This window comes from Plasmodium relictum (assembly GCF_900005765.1).
Source record: "Plasmodium relictum strain SGS1 genome assembly, chromosome: 14".
Classification (NCBI taxonomy): Eukaryota; Apicomplexa; class Aconoidasida; order Haemosporida; family Plasmodiidae; genus Plasmodium; species Plasmodium relictum.
Window position 1 is genome coordinate 1,114,470 of NC_041692.1, and position 22,634 is coordinate 1,137,103.

At 17.4% G+C, this 22,634-nt stretch overlaps 11 protein-coding genes across 11 annotated transcripts; 7 read left to right on the forward strand and 4 right to left on the reverse strand.

Annotated features, from left to right (window-relative positions):
- Window positions 1-129: 129 nt before the first annotated feature.
- On the reverse strand, window positions 130-1,035 carry PRELSG_1430700 (adrenodoxin-type ferredoxin, putative; the record flags this gene model as incomplete). Its single annotated transcript, XM_028679375.1, has 5 exons — window positions 130-244; window positions 381-510; window positions 598-701; window positions 834-948; window positions 1,026-1,035. 5 exons carry the CDS (start codon window positions 1,033-1,035, stop codon window positions 130-132), a joined length of 474 nt encoding a protein of 157 aa, XP_028535095.1.
- A 2,537-nt stretch (window positions 1,036-3,572) lies between these two features.
- On the forward strand, window positions 3,573-4,037 carry PRELSG_1430800 (conserved Plasmodium protein, unknown function; the record flags this gene model as incomplete). The annotated part of the gene is made up of 1 exon (XM_028679376.1): window positions 3,573-4,037. The coding sequence occupies one exon, from the start codon at window positions 3,573-3,575 to the stop codon at window positions 4,035-4,037; it is 465 nt and encodes a 154-aa protein (XP_028535096.1).
- Window positions 4,038-4,909: 872 nt separating this feature from the next.
- PRELSG_1430900 (conserved Plasmodium protein, unknown function) lies at window positions 4,910-5,742 on the forward strand (the record flags this gene model as incomplete). The annotated part of the gene is made up of 4 exons (XM_028679377.1): window positions 4,910-5,002; window positions 5,107-5,160; window positions 5,359-5,511; window positions 5,707-5,742. The coding sequence occupies 4 exons, from the start codon at window positions 4,910-4,912 to the stop codon at window positions 5,740-5,742; spliced, it is 336 nt and encodes a 111-aa protein (XP_028535097.1).
- A 977-nt stretch (window positions 5,743-6,719) lies between these two features.
- Window positions 6,720-7,856, forward strand: PRELSG_1431000 (conserved Plasmodium protein, unknown function; the record flags this gene model as incomplete). Its single annotated transcript, XM_028679379.1, has 5 exons — window positions 6,720-6,896; window positions 6,974-7,087; window positions 7,183-7,386; window positions 7,482-7,640; window positions 7,773-7,856. The coding sequence occupies 5 exons, from the start codon at window positions 6,720-6,722 to the stop codon at window positions 7,854-7,856; spliced, it is 738 nt and encodes a 245-aa protein (XP_028535098.1).
- Window positions 7,857-8,661: 805 nt separating this feature from the next.
- Window positions 8,662-9,306, forward strand: Trx-Px2 (thioredoxin peroxidase 2, putative; the record flags this gene model as incomplete). Its single annotated transcript, XM_028679380.1, has 1 exon — window positions 8,662-9,306. One exon carries the CDS (start codon window positions 8,662-8,664, stop codon window positions 9,304-9,306), a length of 645 nt encoding a protein of 214 aa, XP_028535099.1.
- A 1,141-nt stretch (window positions 9,307-10,447) lies between these two features.
- PRELSG_1431200 (conserved Plasmodium protein, unknown function) lies at window positions 10,448-12,994 on the forward strand (the record flags this gene model as incomplete). Its single annotated transcript, XM_028679381.1, has 2 exons — window positions 10,448-12,765; window positions 12,898-12,994. 2 exons carry the CDS (start codon window positions 10,448-10,450, stop codon window positions 12,992-12,994), a joined length of 2,415 nt encoding a protein of 804 aa, XP_028535100.1.
- A 1,040-nt stretch (window positions 12,995-14,034) lies between these two features.
- On the forward strand, window positions 14,035-14,865 carry PRELSG_1431300 (peptidyl-prolyl cis-trans isomerase, putative; the record flags this gene model as incomplete). The annotated part of the gene is made up of 1 exon (XM_028679382.1): window positions 14,035-14,865. The coding sequence occupies one exon, from the start codon at window positions 14,035-14,037 to the stop codon at window positions 14,863-14,865; it is 831 nt and encodes a 276-aa protein (XP_028535101.1).
- Window positions 14,866-15,472: 607 nt separating this feature from the next.
- Window positions 15,473-16,104, reverse strand: CPN10 (10 kDa chaperonin, putative; the record flags this gene model as incomplete). Its single annotated transcript, XM_028679383.1, has 3 exons — window positions 15,473-15,646; window positions 15,764-15,895; window positions 16,102-16,104. 3 exons carry the CDS (start codon window positions 16,102-16,104, stop codon window positions 15,473-15,475), a joined length of 309 nt encoding a protein of 102 aa, XP_028535102.1.
- A 1,977-nt stretch (window positions 16,105-18,081) lies between these two features.
- PRELSG_1431500 (conserved Plasmodium protein, unknown function) lies at window positions 18,082-19,776 on the reverse strand (the record flags this gene model as incomplete). Its single annotated transcript, XM_028679384.1, has 1 exon — window positions 18,082-19,776. One exon carries the CDS (start codon window positions 19,774-19,776, stop codon window positions 18,082-18,084), a length of 1,695 nt encoding a protein of 564 aa, XP_028535103.1.
- An 830-nt stretch (window positions 19,777-20,606) lies between these two features.
- Window positions 20,607-21,345, reverse strand: PRELSG_1431600 (conserved Plasmodium protein, unknown function; the record flags this gene model as incomplete). The annotated part of the gene is made up of 3 exons (XM_028679385.1): window positions 20,607-20,660; window positions 21,073-21,171; window positions 21,295-21,345. The coding sequence occupies 3 exons, from the start codon at window positions 21,343-21,345 to the stop codon at window positions 20,607-20,609; spliced, it is 204 nt and encodes a 67-aa protein (XP_028535104.1).
- A 420-nt stretch (window positions 21,346-21,765) lies between these two features.
- On the forward strand, window positions 21,766-22,299 carry PRELSG_1431700 (conserved Plasmodium protein, unknown function; the record flags this gene model as incomplete). The annotated part of the gene is made up of 1 exon (XM_028679386.1): window positions 21,766-22,299. One exon carries the CDS (start codon window positions 21,766-21,768, stop codon window positions 22,297-22,299), a length of 534 nt encoding a protein of 177 aa, XP_028535105.1.
- Window positions 22,300-22,634: the final 335 nt, after the last annotated feature.

The following is a 22,634-nucleotide window of genomic DNA, read 5'->3' on the forward strand; positions in this document are numbered from 1 at the left end:
ATTATTTTTTTTGTTTTTTTTTTTTTGTTTTATTATTTTTTTTTTTTTTATTTTTTTATTTGTCTTATAAATAAACAAAAAAACATAACAATAAAAATAATTATTTTTAAGATTTTAAGAAAGGAAAGACTAATGTGGAGTAGGAACATAGCCATCTACATAAAAATTTCTTGTCATTGGAGGTAATTTTATTTTTATTCCATTCAATTCTTTTTTTAGTTTTACTTGGCAACCTAATCTTGAACTTAAGAAAAATAATAATCATATAAATATATATACTTAAGAAGAATAACAGTATAAAAATGTTATATAAAAAAGGAAAAATTATAAATAATAATTATAATAATAATAATTGAAAATATATAAGTAAATAAAATTACGTTTCAGTTATACAAGGAGCTAGTTCTAGCATATCTATTTCGTTGTCCAATGCTTCTGGTATGAGATCATAAAATTTTTCATCAATTATTACGTGACAAGTAGAACAAGCACAAAATCCTTCACACGCACCTTTAAAAGAAAAAAATATAGAAATTTCAAAACATAAAATATAAAAAAAAAAAAAAAATATAAAAGAATTAATATAAAATAATATACCTTCAATATTTATATTATTATCATGAGCAACTTTTAATATACTATCTCCTATCTTAGCTTTAATTGTTTTTTCATAATTGTCTTGGCTTATAAATGTTACATCGCTTCAAAAAAAATTATGAAATACATATTTTTAATTGTACAATTAAATATGTAAAAATATATTATATATAAAAATAAATAAATTAAAAATGTAGTATATATAATAAAAATGAAAATTAACTTTTATTAATTACATTTCATCTGAATTCTGAGTACAAAAATAATTGTTAGTATTAAGATATGTGAAATTATTTTTAATCTTATTATATAAATTCCTTTTAAATTTATTGCCACTAAGAATACTAAATCCTAAAAAATAAAAAAAAATAAAAGAAATATTAATGTCATATAAATATGTCTTCTTTTAATTATATTTTGTTTTTTACTTGAAATCATTTTTTATTCTTCATTTAATTGTAAAATATTTAAATATATATATATATTCATATACTTTATTTAACTTTTTTATCACAAAATAAATAATAAAATTCTTCTTATGAATGGAGGAAAATTTTATTAATAAAAAGGAATTTTAAAATTATATTTTTGAAAATTTATCTTATATTTAATACACCAAATAAAATAAAATCAATGAGAAATATTCATAGAATTTTCTTAATTTAAAATTTTTCACTTTACTATGTTTTTATAGAAAAATTTAAAAAAAAAAAAAAAGTTTTTATAAGAAATATAATATTTTAAAGACTTTCTGATGCTTTTAAAATACAAAAATATGATTGAAAATTATGATTTTCCTTTAAAATTTTTTTTCATCTTATTTTTAATGTTTTCGTAGGAACTAGGCTCATTATTTCAAGGAATATTTTTATATCATTCATTTTTTTTTAAATTAGTATTTAAGACTATTTTTCATTCTTCTATTTTTTATGAATTGCATATTTATACTTATCTAACTTTTTTTTTTTAATTTAAAAATGAATCTTATAATTTTTTAAAAAGAAAATTGCTACAATTATACTAATTTTTGAGTATAATTTTTTTTTTCTTGATTTTTTCTTAAGGTTTAACAGAATATTTAAATAAATGTATAAAAGTTTAAGAACTATGTAGAGTGTTAAAAAAATATAAAATTATAAAATGTATGTTTTAATTTTAAAGTATATGCTATATATATATATTATATATGTAGTAATTTTTTTTTTCAATTATATTAATGAGATATATATTTATTTTTATGATTCAAAATATTTTAATAAGAAAAAATAAAAAAGATTAAATTAAAAATTATATTTTTTATTGAATGACTTCTTTGAGGCATCTATATTCTGATAATTTTTTTTTCCATGTTATTTTAAGTGATTTATGTTTAATTTACCTAAAAACTTACAATTTTAATTCAAAAAATCCTAACAAAAATATTATGGAAAATATTTCATTTAAAAAAGTAAAAAGCGAAAATAGCATCTCTTCTAAATATGCAAAAATTAATTTTTCTTTTTTATGAAAAGTATTTAAAATTTGCCTTTTTTATATTAAATATATCTTTTTCTATTTTTTATACAATATATATATATATATATATATATTATAGAAGATTTAAATAGATATATTTATATTTAAATTTGTACGTCAATTTCATAATTATGAATATAATAGACCACACTAAAAAATAATTTCATTTATGTTAATATTAATGATATAGTGAATATAATATTAAAAATGTTCACTGAAAATAAAAAAGGTTTTAAATATTTATATTCCTCTTAAAATAGATATATTAGGTAAATGTATAAAATAAAGCAATTTATATAATAATAGAAAATTATTAACTATTAGGTACACATAGATCTTCATTATAATTATTCATAATTATTAAAATTGTGCAAAAAATAAAAAAAAAATTATTATATCTGTATACAAGAAAACTACTAAAGTTGTTTAATTACAAGAAATCTTGTTTTATTAATTTTCCTTGGAACAATAAACCTTTTAATTATGCACATCTAATATTTATTTATTTTTTTTTTTTTATAACTAGTGAAAAATAGGGGACACAAGTATATGTATGTATGACTTTTTGTGTATGTATTTTTTTATTTATAGTTTTCATAAATTCCTCTTGATATAAAAAATAAGGAAACTAATTCATTTAGTTTATATTTATTTACATATTTTTTAAATATATGTTTCTATTAACCTACTTATTTTTTTTTCTTTTCTTTTCTTATAATTACATCTTATATAGTTTAAAAAAAAAAAAATATACTTTTACAACACTTTTTGTTTTAATCTTTAGAAAATATTATATTAAATTTAATAATAACACTCTGTTTATATTATTTCAAAGGAAACATTTCATATATATATTTGTTTTTTCTTTTATTATCTAAACAAATTTATACTTTTGATTTTTCTTTCTTATAAATATTATAGTTTTTTTTTTTCTCTCAGGAAAATTTTAACCTGTTTTAAATTTTTTATTGAGAAATTTTTTTTTTCTCTTCATTATTCCATAGGAGTATATTCTTTAATTATTTTTAATCTTCAAAATAATTTTTTTTTTAAATAATTTTTTTAATATTAACTGAATATTGAACTTCTTCCAATTCTTCTATAAATTTTTAATTTTTCTTAAGTATGAATTTAAAAAAAAAAAAAATAAAATTGGTATTTTTTACATAAAATAAATTTCCTTTAATTATTATGTCAAAATATAGAGATAATTATAATGATTAATTACAAAGAATTCCATTAATTAAAATTAAGTTTTTATTTTAATATTTTAAAAGTTTAAGTTATTTATGTACCATGAAATAAAAGAAAAAATAGAAATTGAACAAATGAAATAATAATAATAATAACAAATATTTGAATTAAAAAAAAAGGTAAATATTATAATAATTTTAATAAAAAAAAATATATAAGAATATTTAAATGAACAAATTCAATATTTATCACGAATATGCAAAAAAATGATAGGAAAAATATTTGACAATGCTTTCAGAATACGTACATATAATAGACTTATTTGTTTTTTAATCGGTGGATCATTTACTTATAGTTTAACTAATCCAGATATTGATACAGTATATGAATTTTTTCCTATTTTTAAACAGAACAAATATGCATATTTGACTTTTTTAGAAGTTAATGAAAAGAATGATAAAGTATTCGAAGAAAAATTAAAAGATTTATGTAGATTTTATCAAAAACAACAAGGATATTTATATACTAAAATAATTAAAAGAAAAAATAATTTAAATAATTTAAGTAAGTACATTATTGTGTCAACGTGGCTAAAAAGTGAAAATTATCTTTTAGCTTGTAATAGAATATATGGGCAACTTTTAATAAAAAATATTCAGAATTTTGCCAATTATAATTCCTATTTATATAAAATAGTTGTTGATGATTCAGATTATCTTCCCCCATTTTAATTTTAATTTGTAATATTATTTTAGGCTATGAACTTTTTTTATATTGAATTTTTGTGAAATTTTATGAATTTTAACAGATAATACATTTTATTTCTTATTTTCTTATTTTTTTTCAAACACTATGAAGTTATTTTATAATTTTATGATATATACATAAATTTGTATATACATATATATATTTTTTTATATCAAATAATAAAAATTATCATTTCTATATAATTTTTTTTTCCTTTTTATCATTTTTCTTGCCTTTTCCTTTCTTAAATTATATTTAATTACTTTTTATTGTTTCATATTTATATTCATCACATTTACTAAAATTAATATCATGTTTTAATATTATATGTATGCTGTTTTCATCTTTTTTTTTTTTTTTTTTTTAATATGACTAACTATATAACTATATTTTTGAAAAATTATTTTTTAAAACTATTTATCTTAACTGAATAAGTAAAAATAAATATAAAAAAGATAATTATTTTAAAAAAATAATAATGATACTTTTTAATCTTGTAATTTATTTATTTTTTTTTTTTTTTTTATATTGTCTTTACTAATGTATATACACAATATTCTAAGTTACAAATACATAAAAAAAAAAAAATTAAAATTTTATGATATAGAAAAAAAAGAACAAAATGAACTAATTTGTTTTAAGATTTCTTTAGGTAAAAATATATAATATGCTTAAAGTATAAATATAAAATTAGTGTTGTAAACTTCATATTCAAAAAAATTTTTTATTTTCAAATTTCCCTTTTTTCAAAGTTACAATTAAGAAAAGAAAAAAGTTGTGAAACTTATTTCTTTAAGAATCTCATTTAACTAATATAAAGATGAAGACAAATTTTTTCATTTATTTTTTCCTTTTTATGTTCTTTTTAAATTCTGCTTTCTCATATAAAAAAAACAGAAGCATTAAATATTTAAACGGAAGCTCAGACAGTTTCCGTAGGATAAAACATGTAATATTTTTTATATTACTTTTTTTTCTTTTTTTTTTTTTAAATATATTTAATAATATGTTTTCTCTCATTTCTAAACGATATAAATTATACCCTGTTTTTAGACAAATTTTCATGAATTAAGAACAAATGATATTAGAAAAGAGAATCAAGAGAAAGTATACACACATATTAATAAAATTTATTAAAAAGTTTATTTTATATCCATTTAATCTGAAAATGTTTATGTAAACTATATTAATATATGAATATTGTTCATTTGTATGTAAATATTTTATATGATTATATGCATTACAAAACTATATAAAGAGATCTAAGTTTTTTTCATCATTATTATTATTATATATTTTTTTCAGTTAAGTGTTGATGTGAAAGATGATGTAATTTACATTTCTTCAAATATACTAGTTAGTGACGAAAAAAAAATAAGAGGAATGGTAATTTTTACAAAGAGCTATCCTAAAGAGCTATTAGAAAAGCTAAAAGAATTTTTAAAAGAATATGTAAAGGTAAAAAAACAAGAAAAAAATAAAAATGAAAAATATAAAAAAATATATAAAATCTTCTTTAGTTAAAAATATTAGTGTTATGATTTAATTTTGATTATTTTAAATAACGAATGTAACTTATATATTTATTAATTATATATATTGCTAATATTTATTTTATGATACATATTTTTTTTACTTAATGTTTTTATATAGGATTCCAAAAAATTGCTAACTATTGAAAAATTATAAAAATATTTAAATAATAATGTGAAACAATTATGAAATTATATATTGAAATTAAAAATTCATGAGAATATATATAACAGTATAAAAACTTAGGAATATATCAACCTTAAAAAAAAGAAAAATAAACTCAATTATAGACTAAAATAATATTAGAAGATACACACTACAATTAAATGTATCTCTTTTGCACTTTATACTTTTATTTTTATTTTTTTCATCATTAAATATGTAAAAAAGAATAATTTTCAATTTTTTTTTTTTTTTTAATATTTCATAAGAATACTAAAGAAAATCGTAAATCTTATAAAAATAATCATACAATATGCAAATTAATAATAAAAAAAAATTTTATAAAGACTTTATTAAATTTTTTCCTTTTTATTATTTTTACATAAATTTAATAGTATTTTTTTCATAACTAAGTAATTTTTTAGATATAAAATTAATTTATATCTTTATACTAATGAAAAAAAAAAAAAAAAAAAAGGTAAAGTACTTATTTTTTTTCTAAATAAAAAAGAAAAAGGAAATCTTGAAAACAATTAAAAAAAAAGTATTAAAAAATTTTATTTAAACATTTATTTATTAATGAAAAGAAATTCTTATATAGAGAGAAATATATTAAGCACTTGTTACTATATTTTTGTAAGTTATATTTAAAAAAATATTTTTAAAAAATAAATAAAAAAAATTCTGACAGATATAAAGAATGTATAAAAAAGTCGTCACTTTTTTTTTTTTTTTTTTTTTTTTTTGCATCATATAAAAAAAAAATATTACAGAGAAGAGAAATGAATAAATAAATAGAAAAAACATATTTAAAATATAATATTAAAACTTTTTGAAAATTTATATTTTTTTTTCTTTATTCTAATTTTCCTTTTTTTTTTATATTTATTCTTTCTTTTCTCTTTTCTCGTTTCTTTTCCTCGCTTTTTTTTTCTTTTTTTTTTTTATTGATTGGAACATATTAAGTAAAAATGGATATGGAAATTAAGGAGTTTGATAAATTATCAGGTCTTAGAATACAATGCACAAAAGATTTAATATTTAAAGGAAGCTTAAGTGCCATAGTTGGTATGATACTAGGCATAATGTGTTCTTTGATAGTTAACTGTACATTAGTTGAAGTTTCTTTATCTAAATTTTTTTCTATGGTAATTTATCCATTATAAACTTGTTCATACTCATACATATATATGTATATATATTTTTTTTTTTTTTTTTTTTTTAGTATTTTGGCATTTTATTTATTGTAGTTGGGATAATAATTTTTTGGAGATTAAATGCTAATGTTACTGATGAAGCAGAAAGTAGAAGAAATCAATTAATGATCTTATCAGCATTAGTACAAAAATATATATTTAATATATATTAAAATATTTTATAATATATATATATATATATATATATGTATTCTATATTTCCTTTTTTTTTTTTTAGATAATATTATCAGGAATATTATGTTTTTTTTTTGATCGTTCTTGGCTTTTTTCTTTGTCGGCTCTATCGAAAGTGCCAATATATTGCATTTTAGGGATTAGTATTTCTTTTGCCTTAACTTTTAGTTTAATTGATTTAATAAATTATTTAATTGGTTTTATTCAAGGATCAATAACCAGACCATTAATAGAATCGAAAGCACAAGTATTAATATAAATACATATATATATGTGATAAAATAAAAAAAGTATATTTAAAAATATATTTTTTTTTAAATATTTGTGAAAATTATTTTCCAGGTATATTTAATATTATTATTTACTATAACAATGGGTGGAGTATTTGGTTTAATTTTTGGATTATTGGATGTTGAAGATGAATCAACTCATCATATTCGTTTAGCATTGATGAAAGCAGAAAACTGTTGTTTTCCGATAGGAACCGTTTTAGGAGGAATAGTAAATTTCTTCTTTTATTGTTTTTTTTTATTATTAAAATAGTCATATTTATATTTGTTTTTCTATTTATATTGCTATTTAATTTATTTTTGTTGTATATTTATTTATTTACTTTTTTTTTTTTCATTGTAGGCAGGATTTGGAAATGAAGTTTTTAGGCAACAAAATGAAGCATATAAAATGGAAAATGTTACCGAATTTGATGATGAAGTATAAAAACTTCAAATAAATTAATATTAATTATTAAAATAAAAATATAAAAATAAAAATTTTTATTTGTAGATATATATATATATATATATTTTTTTTTTTTTTTTTTTTTTTTTTGTCTGTTTATTTTTTGTTTTTGTTTCTAACTTTTTCTAATATATAGATATATATATTTTCCATTTATTTTTATTTATTTCGGTTGTTTAAATATTTAAAAAAAAAAAAATAATTTATATTTTTTTTTAAAAAATATTTTTATATTTGTTTTAATAAATATTTTGTTCATAAAGGAGATATTAAAACTTTATTTTAACTTATTTAATCTTACTAAATTTCTTTAGTAAATTCTACAAAAAAAAAAAAAAATATATATTCTTCACATACTCATCAATGAATAAATTTTTTTTATTTCTGCTATAGTATATTTTAAAAATTCTCAACTTAAAATAAAAAATTATATAAAGAAAAATTTTGTTTTCTTCTTACGAAATATTATTAATAAAATTTATTTTATTTAATTTTTCTTTTTTTTTAAATCTAAGAAAATTCTTATAAAAAATTTTTAAAATAGTCTAAAACATATATATACATACTTTTTTATTTTTATTTATGAAAATTAATATATGGGAATATTTTTTTCTGACTATATTTAAATAAATGAAAATTTAAAATTGAAAAAATAAAAACTAAAGTATTTTCTCTCACGATATAAACACATATAAATATAACATTTATAATTCTAATTATTATAATTTTTTTTGTTAAAATTTATTTGTTTCATTTTTGTTTTTATAACAATAATAAAAGAACAATGCAGCTCTTAAAAAAATTAAGTAATCCATTTAAAACTTCAGTAAGAAGATTTTCTTTAGTAACAAAAAAAGCTTATGATTTTAACGCACAAGGATTAAACAAGAATAACGAAATTGTAAATGTTCAATTATCCTCCTTCTTGGGTCATAAGTATTGTTGTTTATTGTTTTATCCTTTAAATTTTACTTTCGTTTGTCCGACTGAAATAATAGAATTTAATAAACATGTAAAATCATTTGAAAGTAGAAATGTTGAGTTATTAGGAATATCAGTTGATTCTGTGTACAGTCATTTAGCATGGAAAAATATGCCTATTGAAAAAGGAGGAATAGGAAATGTTAATTTTACATTAGTATCAGATATAAATAAAGAAATTTGCAAAAATTATAATGTTTTACATAATAATTCATTTGCTTTAAGAGGTCTATTTATAATTGATTTACTAGGAAATATTAGGCATAAAACAGTTAACGATTTATCCATTGGCAGAAATGTAAATGAGGTTTTAAGAATAATAGATTCAATAATTCATGTTGATAAAAGTGGAGATGTATGCCCTATAAATTGGAAAAAAGGAGATAAATCATTCAAACCGAATCAAGAATCTTTGTTAGATTACTTAAATAATGAGACAAAAAATTAATAAAAACAAAAATGTATATACTCATATATATTATCATATACCTATTAAAAAAAAAAAAAAACCTATAGAAGTATTCTTGTAAATATTCACAAAATTTGAATTTGAAATAATACAATTTGGAATAGGATATATGGAGAAATAAAAAAAAAATAAAAATAAATATTTATATTAAAAAATTATATTTTTTTTTATAAATATCTAGATATAATTATTTTTATAAAAAATTTTAAATGTATTGTTTTATTTTTATATTAATTTTGTATAACTCAATGATTTCTAAATATTCTTAATATTGATTATTTTTTTATTTTTTTTTATATTTTCAAATGTAGTTTATAACTCAGTAGTATTTATGTATGATTATTGTAACTAATATTTTTTAATTTTATGAACTAGTATGAAAAAGCTTTTTTTAAAAAAAGAAATGTTTAAGAAAAAAAAGCAACAGTAGCGTAAATGTTTTATATATAACTGGAAAAAAAATATTTATAATCAAATTATTTATGTGTAATAATATATATATATAATATATATTATTTTTTAACGCTAAAAAAATATATTATTATAAAAACTTTTTTTTATTTTTTTGTGTGTGAGAAAATTTTTTTTTACAGAATATAAACCTACAAAAAATACCGTGGGATTATACTCATATAATTATTACTAAAAATATTGGATTCAATTTTTAAAAAATAAAAAAAAAAGTATAAAATATAAAAATAGATATAAAAAATTATATTTAGAAATCATATTATGTGTATATAAATATTGAAAAAATAGTATAAATACCAAAAAAAAAAAAAAAAAATATTCAAATAGGAGCATCTAGATAATAACAAGTATGAATTTTTAATTTATGAAATTTATGAATTAATATTTAAAAATTATTATCAATAATAAATCTAATAAATAAATAAGATATAAATGTTTTTTTTTTTTTTTTTAAATAGAAATATTTTTTATTGTATTAAAAATTTAATATTTTCAAAAAAAAATTTGATTTTATTTTTCAAAACATAAAATTATATATATATATATATATATATAAAAGGATAAAATTAAATTTTTCATAGAATATATATATAGTAAAAATTATTTTTATAAACATATGCAAGGAAAGAAAAAGTAAAATAAAGCTAATATGTCTATAAAAATTTATAGCAAAAACGATAAAAACTTTGTAAATGAAAATAAAAGTGATATAGATAACATATGTGAAGATAAATGTGATGAAAATAACAATGTTAAAGAAAATGATGAAAAAAATTCTTTAATACAAGTCTTATATAGTTATGAAGATTTTCAAAAAAAAAACATGAACTATGGAAAAACTAACCCATATAAAAAAAAAGAATCTCAGTTAAGTAAAGTAAGAAAAACTATAGTAAAATTATTTTCTAGTGGTGATATAGGAATTCAAGAGAATAGCAAAAAAAAAATAGAGAATTTAAAATTTTTAACTAGTAGAGCGGCTATGTGGAATGAAGTAGAAAAAAACGAAGATCCTGATTATGACTTAAAATTAGAAAGTTCAACAAAAAAGTCATTAATAGATATAATTGTAAGCTATACAAGTTTATTAATAAATGATACTTTAAATGACAAAAAGGGTATGACTTATATAGCCAGTTTTATGATTGTTTTATCTATAATAATAACATGCATTTCTGGTTTTATCACTATATTCAACAATACAGCAACAGAACAGGCAAACTGGAAGTTGAACACTACAAAAAATAGCTATGATGATTTGAATAAATTAATGAATTATATGAAAATAGAAAATGAAAATAATAATAATAATTTAAAATTCTACGAATTATTACAACAACTTAATACTGTGAATGAAAGTACGAATTCGAATTATATGAATAAAAAAGAAAACATTTCTTTATATGAATTAAATATAAACCTAGAAAATAAGCTAAAAGAAATAGAAAAGAAATTAATAATTAATACAAATGAAATAGATTATTTTAAAGCCAATTCAAAAAAAGAAATAGAAAACTTTAAAAAAAAATTACAAGATAATTATCAAATACTTAATAGTAAATTTAAAGATTATATAAAGGTTATTGATACTATTAAAAAAAATATTAATAAAGATGATTTTATAAATGATATGGAAAAGAAACTAAGCAAAAATAAAATAGACATAAAGAATGATATTGATAAAAAAGTAGAATATGAAAAAAGAGAATTGTTAGAAACAATAAATGATCTGCAAAAAAAAATTGATTGGATAGAAACTAGGATATCTAATAAGTTAATACAATATGAAAATAATAATTTTTCGGAATCCTTGAGAGATGATAATGAAGAATTTGAAAAAGTTGAGAAGAATAAAGAAAAAGGAAATGAAAGTCAAACAAAAAAGGAAAAAAAAATTTATGCATTTTGGAATTCCAAAGGAATAAATGTAAATGATTTACAAAAAGAATTAGATATATTAAAAGAAAGTGCAAAAAAATCTACAATTTTTTTAGATGATGTATTTCCTTCTTTTGAAAAGAAAATATCGAAATATATAGAAAATAAAATTAAATATTATTTAGAAATATACAAAAAAGATATTTTAAGTGAAATTACTGAATCAAAAGTAATTTATAATGAAGAGAAATATAAATCAATGGAAATAAAACAAGAGAAGATAAAATCCGAATTATTAAAAACAATTAATAATCAAATAAAGGTACAAACCAAAACAATGAAGGAGGATTTAAATAAATCTTTAGCTAGTATTATAGAAAAAAAGCAACTAACAAAAGTTAATGAATATGTTCCAAGTATTAATCAATTAGAATATAATTCATTGGAAGATTTACAGAAAAAAGTAGATGAGTTGTACAATGAATTCATATTAGATTATAATGAAATAGATTGGGCATTAGAATCACTAGGAGCAAAAATTGTTTATAAAATGACAAGTTCTCCTTTAAATAAAAACGATCTTATAGAAAAATTTTTAGATCAAATTTCTTCTTTTTTGCCATCCGAAGAAATATATGGAATGATTAAACCAATGGGAAAGGATCCCTCTATTATATTAAAGCCATCGAATTTTCCAGGAGAATGTTTTTCTTTTAATGGACATAAAGGTAAAATAACTATTCACTTACCAGCCACTATTGATGTAACTTCTGTTTCTATTCAACATGTTCATGAAAATATAAGCAATAACATCAATGCAACACCAAAATATTTTTCTGTGTACGGTGTTGTTGATTCCAATTGGCCTGAACATTTTGAGTCACATGATATTAATTATAATGATTTTAAAAACAGTTCTCTATTTTCTTGTTTACATTCTGTTTATGGAAACATAAACTCTAGAGAAATTTTAGACAAGTGGATAAAAAATAATAAAAAACCAAATATTATACATATAGGGGATTTTTATTTTGATAGAAAAAAGAGAATATCCAATTATCCTACTAAACACTGCCTCCCGATGAAAAGGTAAATAAAAATATAAAAAAAAAGATAAAATGAAAAAAAAAAAATTTCTATTTTCGTTATCATAATATACCCTTATGTGTTACATAATTTCACAAATTAACTTATATGTAAATTTTTTTTTTTCTTTTTTAGAATAGTTTTTGAATTTACTGAAAATTATGGTGCTCCCTACACATGTGTTTATAGGTTAAAAGTTCATGGTAAAAGATGCATAAGAAAATTTAAATAAAAAATAAAAATACGAAACAATATTTTTTTGTTTACCAAAATTAAGTCCTATATGATGTATTTATTTTTAGTAAGGTAATATATATATATTAGTTTTTTTTTTTTTTTAATAATTACATAATACATCATATTTCATTATAATAGTTCCTTATTATAAGTTATGTTTTATATATTAGCATTATGCTTTTTATTACTTAATTTTTTAATTTTTTATTTATATATTTGTTTAAAAAATTCCATAATATTTTTTATTTCAAATATTTCATTTTTGTAAATATTTCATAAACAATTTTTCTTTTTTTTTCGTCTGATTCTTCAATTTCATTATGTCATATTTGAAATTTTAATTTAGCATTTTATATCCTTATAGTTTTGTTATTTTTATGTATTGATTCAAAAAATATTTTAAAAAATATAAAACACTTTTTTTTTTTAATTTTATTATTTCTTTCTTATATATATTTTTATACTCCTATTTGTTATTCTATAAATAAAAAAATTACATATTCATATTTGTTCAAGAAAGAAAAAAAAGAATAATACAAATGTATAATATTTTAAATATGGAATACTTCTAAATATTATATTAGTATACTATTTCATAGCTGATATTTTTTTTTTTTAAAGAGAAAAAAGAACTTTTATGTTAATTTCTAAGATATAAACACAATTTTTTCAACTTTTTTTATTATGAAATAAATAATATTATATGTTTGAAAAAGAGTAAATTTAAATAATATTTATTTTATTTCTTTAAAAACAAAATGTATAGAAACAAAATAATAAAATCTTCTACATAAAATTGAATTAAAAATGTAAATTTGTTATATAAAATAATAAAATTAAAAGAAGATCATTCTTTAATTAAATTTGTAAATATAATTTTCTATCTATCTATTATTTATTTATATATTTTTTTATTTTTTTTATTTTTAATTTTTTTGAAAAGAATTATATAGAAAAAAAAAAAAAAAATAAAAATAAAAGAATATTTTTCTTTTCTTTTTTTTTTTTTATGTGTAATTTAAATTTGTTTTTCCAATGATTAATAAAAGTTTACAAGCTAGTAAAATAGTTGGAAAAAAATGCTTTCAATGGTGGGTCAATTTACATATATCATGGAAATTAGCAATAGGATTTTCTGTACTCTTTCCACCATTATGGAATTATAATGAAAGAAGAAAAGCAAAAGAAAAACAAATATATTATAATAAAGCAATTAAAGATTATGTATTTTTTGATATAGCAATAGAAAATAAATATGTAGGTAGAATTTTGATTGGTTTATATTCTGATCAAGTACCATTATCAGCTGAAAATTTTATTCAATTAGCCGAAGGATATAAAGTTAAAGATAAATATATTGGTTATAGAAATACTTTTATTCATAAAGTTTATCCAGGAATATGTTTAGTAGGTGGTAATGTATTAAATGACAAAGAAGGCTTAAGTATATATGGAAAAAAATTTCCCGATGAAAATTTTGATATGGAATTTGTTCAAGATGGAGATGTTGCTTTATATAATGATGGACCACATAACAATTCTTCTCAATTTATAATAACTTTCTCTCCAATGCCAATTTTACACAAACATAATGTTGTAATTGGCACAGTTTTAAAAGGAATGAATATAATTAGAATGATTGAAAATTTGGGAACGAAATTAGGTAATCCCATGTATAATATTAAAATCATTAACTGCGGCATATATAAAAGCTTAGAAGAAAATGGCCCCCCTTTTTTTACTATAACTGATATTTTAGATAAAAATAACGAAAAATTAATTTCTAAAAAAGAATTTGAGAATTTATCTCAAAAAGAAAGACAATCGTTAATGAAAAATACAAAAAATTACACAAAAGAAAATTAAATTTTGAAAGTATAAACTTTTTTTTTGTTTAATCTGTTTTTTAATATAAAATAATTTTTTAATTTAACCAAATATATAATTTTTAAAATATATTTATATTTCATATGTGATATATATATATATATATTTTTTTTAGTGTGTAACTAATCTTTTATTTATTTAGTATATATTCTTAATATTTTTTTATGGAAAAAAAAAAATCATTATTTGTTAATAACTAAAAGAATTATTTATCTAATTTTTTATTAAACTATGTATATTTCCAATGTTATTTATTTTCAATATTTCTTATAGTAATATATTTTTCTTAAAAAAAATTTATAAAGAAAGGAAAAAGTGTTGTTTATAAACAGTACACTAGTTTTTCTTATTTTTACTTCTGATAGTTTATATTTTACGGTTCTTGAAAAACTTAAATTTAAAAATAAAAATATCCAATAATCCACAAATATAATCAATGTTAAAAATATTTAATAAAAATTTATTCAAAAATGTTTTATAAAAATTAGTTTAAAAACGTTATTTTAGAAAATATATTTAAAAATTTCATTTTGATATATATTTCTTTTTTCTTTGGAATTATATTTATTTATTTAATTTTTTTTTATTATTCTTTTAAAATACCAATTATATCATCATCTCTATATACAAAAAATTCTTCTCCATCGATTTTTAGTGAAGATCCACCATATTCTGGTAAAACAACAACATCACCTTCTTTTACACTAGGAGGTATTTTATTCCCATTACTTGTTATTCTACCGGGTCCTACTGCTAATACCTAGAAAAAAAAAAAGAGTTAAGTAAATGAGTATTATAAATATATATATTTATGATTAAATTATTGACAATTATTCATTTTTTTTTTGTTTTTTTGCTTTTTTTTTGTTAATTTTACTTTTCCTGTATATGATGGTTCAGTGGCACTTTCCGGCAAAAAAAGTCCTGACTTTGTTGTAGTTTTTGGAACTATTTTACTTATCAAAATTCTATCCATTAATGGAATAAATTTTTTTGCTATTGTAGAACTCTAAAAAAAAATTATTTATATATAAATATGTATAAATAAAATACATTAAATTTAATTGTTATTCCTTTTCATTAAATCAACTTTTAAATTATATATATATATATATATATATATATAGAGAGAGAGAGAGATTTTTAAAATTAAATAAAAAAAATGCTTATTATGTAAATAGAACTATATACAATGTTTTTTTATATAAAAATTACCATTTTTATTCCTACGTATCTGTATAAAGAAAAATAAAAATTTTGCTTTATATACTCTCTTTAAAAAAAAAGGTAAAAAAAAAAACAAATTTTTCTATAATTTAAATTATCTAATTCTTTAAAAATGAAATAAATAAAAAACTCTTAGTTTTTTTAATTTTTAATAAAGAAGAATACTTTAAATTTCTACTTTTTTTAATGTTTTTAAATTATGCATATATAACCTTTAAAAAAATGAGGATTATAAAATTTTAATATTTTTGTAAATTTTAAAAGAACATTTTTTTTTAATTATTATTAATAATGTAATATATATATAATGTAATTTTTTTTTTTTTTTTTTTTTTTTTTTGCAAATGGCATATACAGGCGTATCTAATTGTATATGCAAACTTTATTTTATATCTGAAATTTACTACTTTTAATAATACTTGGTGCATAAACAATCTACTTACTAAAAATACATATTTCATCTTATAATTTTGCATTTATTTTTATTTTTTTTTACTAATTCATTTCATTATTTTAAATAGACCAATATATTTCTTAATTTATTTTCTTCTATGATACTTATAAATTGATATTTTGTAGTATTATTTTTATCTATTATTTTTTATAGTAATGTTTAAATTAATCAACCAATATTTTTAATGTTAATTGTTCATTATTTTATTTAGCTATATTTAATATGCTATACCTTTGTAAAAAATATAGAACAATATATATATACATTTTTACATTTTAATTTTTTTAATGAACATAAGGCATTAAACTATGATTTATATCATTATATATATACGTAATATTTGCTATAACTAAAAAATTACTTTGAAAATTTATTTTCTGAATTTAAGAATTAATAAATATATCTATAAGACTTATTTTTTCAAAATAATAATTACTTAAGGAGAAAAAAACAAAAAAAAATTTTGTTATTTATAAATTATTATTGGAAAAAAAATCAACATATGCATGATAAAACTATATAAAAAAAAAATATTAGAGAAATATTTAAAAAAGTGTACTCAATAATTATTATGTATAAATAGTATGAATTATACTAAATACATTCCCATCGGAAAGTAAAAGTAATAAAATACTAAGAATAATATATGCGTTCATATAATTGTATTTTCCTATGAAAAAAAGAACAGTTTATTTATTTTTTTTTAAAATTTAATTTTTAAACGTCTAAGATATATTAATGAATTTAAATAAATAACCTTATAAACATATAGAACGTTTTCCTGTTATTTTCTTTTTTTTTCCCATATATTAATATATATATATATATGAAATACTTTCAAAAATGTATGATAGTAAAAAAAAAGAGACATTTAAGATAATGATGAAATATTTTATACATTTTTTTTTTCTTTTTATATAAACTTTATTACAACTGAAATAATTTATGGCAAAATATTTAAAATATACAGTTATGCTCACATATTTACGAAATTTATTATACTTTTTTTTTATTCTTTATATATATGCATTTGCCACCTATATTAATAGGAATATGACTTATTAAAACGAGGACTAACCTCCTTAATTTCAGTAAAAATTGTTATTTATGTGAAACATCGGTAAATAACAATTTTCAATTTATTCCTCTATAATAGAATCTACATAAAAACATAATATTTGAATTTAAATATTTTATAAAAAAAAAATATATATATTTTAGCTTTTTCTTCTTTTAAAGTTAATGATATACATATTACAAGTAAAATTATGTACAAAACATTTTTTTTTTAATTTTCGAGGAAAAAAATACATTAATTTTAGGTATTATAATGGAATTTTTACTAAAAAAAATATGATTAATTTTGTTCACATTTTTGTTACTTTGTCTATTTTTTTCTTTTTTTGTTTTCTATCAATTTTTTATTATATACATATATATATATATTAATTTTATATATTTTTTTTTCCCCGCTTATATTTTTTAACTTATTTTATATGTTTTTTTTTCAATTTTTATTCTTCCAAGTAAGCAACATCTGGCACCCACCATGGCAATAATGTCATGAAAAACATGACTACTGATTGATAAATATATTTTTCTAATTTAGTTGGCTTTCTTCTAGTTATTTCTCCATTACTAGTTTGTTGGCTTTCTCTATTTTGAATTAATTGTTTTTTTTTATCAGAAGAAACATTACTTGAATTAGATTCATTTGTATCTAAGTTGTCTGCTGAATCCTCATAATCTGAGGCTATTAGTTCACTCATACTATTATTTAATATATTATTAAAACTATTAGAACTGTCATTTAAATTTATTTTATTTTTTTTTTTTCTTCTTCTGATAGCTGATTCCAAAATATTCCTTTTATCATTATTACTATCTTTTATTTTATTAAAAGAATCATTTGAAATATCTTCTGTGTTGAAATTACGAATGTTTTCTTTTTCTTTTATATTTGTACAGAATATACGTGAATTTATTATATCTTCTTGAACTATCTCATCCTTACATTCATTTAAATTTAGTAGTTTATGAGATGAGGCATATGTTTCATACGAGTTATTCGCAATTTTTGATCCTATTTTATCATAAGTTTTCGCAATTTTTTTAAATGGATAAAAATTATTTTTATTTTCTTCTTCGGAATTTTCATTAGAATTAAAATAAAGATTTTCACTGAATTCGTTGCCATTATTATTTTCATATAAACTAATATTTTTCCTTTTTAATTGTTTGTCCATATTTTTCGTATTAGTAATATTATTCTTATTGATTTTTCCCAAACTCTCATTAAATTCACTGTCATTATCATTATCCCATTTATTATCAACGTATTCTCCATCACTAATTTGGCATGTATCATTTCCCATATTTAAAAAGGATAATAATTCATTTTCTGTATTTAATTTCTCATCTATGGTTTTATCATTTTCTTTATATATATTATTTAATGGTGAATCTAAATTGTTAATATCGTTTTCTTTATTATTTGCATGCTCATTATTTTCCTCCATCACCTCATTGGAATTATTGTTTTCTTCATTATTATAATTAAGTTCATTATTATTTAAATTTCTTGATTCACTCATTCTTCTTAAAATTTGTTCTATTGTTTCATTACTAGACATAAAATTAAAGTTATTAATTATAAAATCAAAAAATCCTCTATTATATAATATAAACATTCCTGATACAATAAAATATACCTTAGAATTGGCTTCAAATAAGAATAAAACAAATAAAATTTTAATTAATAAAAATATATGAGATCTCTCCATTATTTCCATTATATAATTATTAAATAATGTCCTTTGATTTCTTTGATTATTTTCATTTTGTTCATTATTTATGATATCATTATTTGTTTGTGTATAGTTAACATAATTGTTAACGTCACTAATTTCTTCAGCTATCTCATTTTCTTTTGTATTAGATTTTTTTTCTAGTAACTGAAGGCTTTTTAAGAACTCATGATTTTCATTTGATTTAATTAATGTATCTATGAAACAATGCTGTGATGAAACATGTTCATTTAAAAGACAATCATTTACATCATATTTTATACCCGAAATAATATTATTAAAATAAATATTTTTTATTTGATCCTGATATTTTGATAATCTTTTTAAATAAGTTAATAACAGTATTTTGTAAATTTTTGTTTGATCTTCTTCTGATAAATCTTTTATTTTATGCTGATTCATTGTTATACTTTAAAAAAAAAAGAAAAACAGTAATATATATATATATGAATAAGTAAATAAATAAAAGTATTAAGTAGACATATATATATATTTCTGATAATTTACTACTTAAAAAAATTTTCTTCGTTTAATTTATATTTTTATGGAATTTTTTAAATTTTAATAATTATAATTTATATTATTAAAAAATATTAATTAAAATTAAAATAATTTAAGTATTTGATATGTATGTGCACATAAATATTTTTAAAAAGAATTTCATTCAAATATACAATATAAAGTTTTCATTTCACACAAAAAGGAAAAATCTTTAGTTAAATAGGATAATTAATGATTTAAATTTAGGTGTTATGAATGTGCAAAGATGTTTAAAAAAAAAAAAATTAAATACATGTAAAACTACATATAAGCCTATCTTTTATATACTTGCTTTAATTTCTATTTGGCAAGTCAAATAACTTTCCATAAAGAAAGATAAAATAGAAATATATTTTTAACAAATATGCTTTTATTTATATTTATACAATTTTTTTTTTTTTTTTTGTAAACAAATATTTTTACACTAAAAAATCAGTTGTTTTTGTTGAAAGTTATTAAAACTTTATTATATTATATTATTTTATTTTTCATTTTATTTAAATTTGCCATTATTAATATTTGTAGTAGTAAATTTTGATAATACATATATAATTAATTATATCTGTAAAAATTTATAAAATCAAAAAAATATATAAAAATATTAAAAAAAATATTTTACCATTTAAAAAAAAAAAATATTATATAAATAATTCACTTTAAATCCTTACCATTTTTATTTAAAAAATAGGAGATCAATTTTTTTTAAAGTAGGAAAAATATTCATTGGCGTATTTAAAAATGTCATCCTTATAATTCAAAAAAAAAATATATATATATTTTTATATGTATAAAAAAATAGCTTTTGTAATTTACTGATTAAGATTTTTTTAAAATGCATTATAAATGCTTAAAACAAGGAAATGAAATAAAATAAAAAACAAAAATTATTTTAAATTAATGAAAATAAAAATATGTAATATTTTTTTTCAAAAATATAGAAATTATTTTTTCTTTAAAATATTAAAGCAATATTTTTTTTTAATGTTTTATCACAATTTTTTAATATATGTTTAAACATTTTTTTTAAATGTGTAGAATTATTAATAAAAATTGTTAAGACATTATAATTAATGTTATAAATGAATTATACAATAAATTTTGAAGATTTTTTTATTCTTTTATGTAATTAAAATTATTTTTTAAAAATATTATTATTACTGGAGTATGCAATAAAATTGAAGAAATAAAATCATTCAGTAAGTCTTTTAATTCTTGGTGAGTTTCCATATATTTAATATTTTCATTTTTTAAAGTGTTCTGATATAAAATTAATAAAATTTATTACAAAAATTAATTTTATTAGCTTTTAAATCCTCAATTATATATATAGATATTTAATTATTTATTTATTCTTTTTTTTTTTTATGTTTATATATATACTTTCTCTTCATTTAGATTATCTTTTTCAATTAAATTAAAATCGTTTTCCATTTTTCTTTATTTTTTTAATTTTTTTTTAAAGCTTTAGATTTTCTTATTTTATATTTATATGAAAAACAAAATTTACCTTCTATATTTTTTTTTTTTGTTTTCCAATATAGATGTATCAAATACTTCGATCTAATTACTTTTTAGAAAAAAATTATATATGGTAATACTAAATTCTATTTTATTTTTTATATTCTTAAAATTAAAACTCCTTAGATGTTAAATAAATGTTAATATTTTTTATTATACACTAATTTCTTAAAAATTGATAAAAAAAAAGTAAAAGAATTTATGAATATATGCAAGGTTTTTGAATTTTAGTTATATATAGTTTTTTTTCTTTTTTATTTATTTTTTAAAAAAGACATAAATGCTTTAACAAGAAAAAAAATATATGTCTTCAATTTCATTTTTTATCCTATTATGAAAAAATTGCCTTGTGGAATTTTTATAAAAAAAAATAATTTTTTTTTAAATTATAACACTTATTTTAATTATGGAACTAATAAAAAAGTTACAGAGGAATATATTTTTAAGTATTTTATAAAATACGATTTTTTAAAACTAAGAAAATGTCACCATAAAAATTTATCTACGTTAGAAAAAAATGAAGTTATTGAGAATAAAGACAATGATACAAATGTTGAAGAATGTAATTACTCAAAAAAAATAAAAATAAAAGAAAATAAGCTAGGAAATGAATCTTGTCCAAAAAATGAAAATGCTGTAAAAGAAAACATTGAAAAAAAAGAAGAAATATTAAATAAAATTATAAAAGGAAAAACGGAAAAGGAAAAGGAAAAGGAAAAGGAAAAGGAAAAGGAAAAGGAAAAGGAAAAGGAAAAAGAAACTGATTTGAAAAAAAGTTTGTCAGAAGAATTTGGTTATAAATATGAAAAACATGAACCAACAATGTTTGGAGATTGGTCTCATAATTGTAGAGTAACTGACTTTTAAGTTATATATTATTTTAGTTTACATATATTTGTTTATATATATATTTATATTTGTTATTTTTTATAACAATCCTATGAGTTATATCTTAAACAATTTGTATCATTTATTAAAAATTAACATTTTAATTTAGTAAAATGTTTAGAATTAAAAATTGTTTTTTTATTGGTTTCCAATAATTTATAATTTTATTGAAAAAAAAAAAAAATGAAATAAAACACTTAAATTATCAAAAAATTCACATTAATCATTTTAATAAAAAGGTATTTTAAATGAAATAAATAAATACATATATGCATATACATACATATATATAACTAAAAAAATTACAAGGAAAT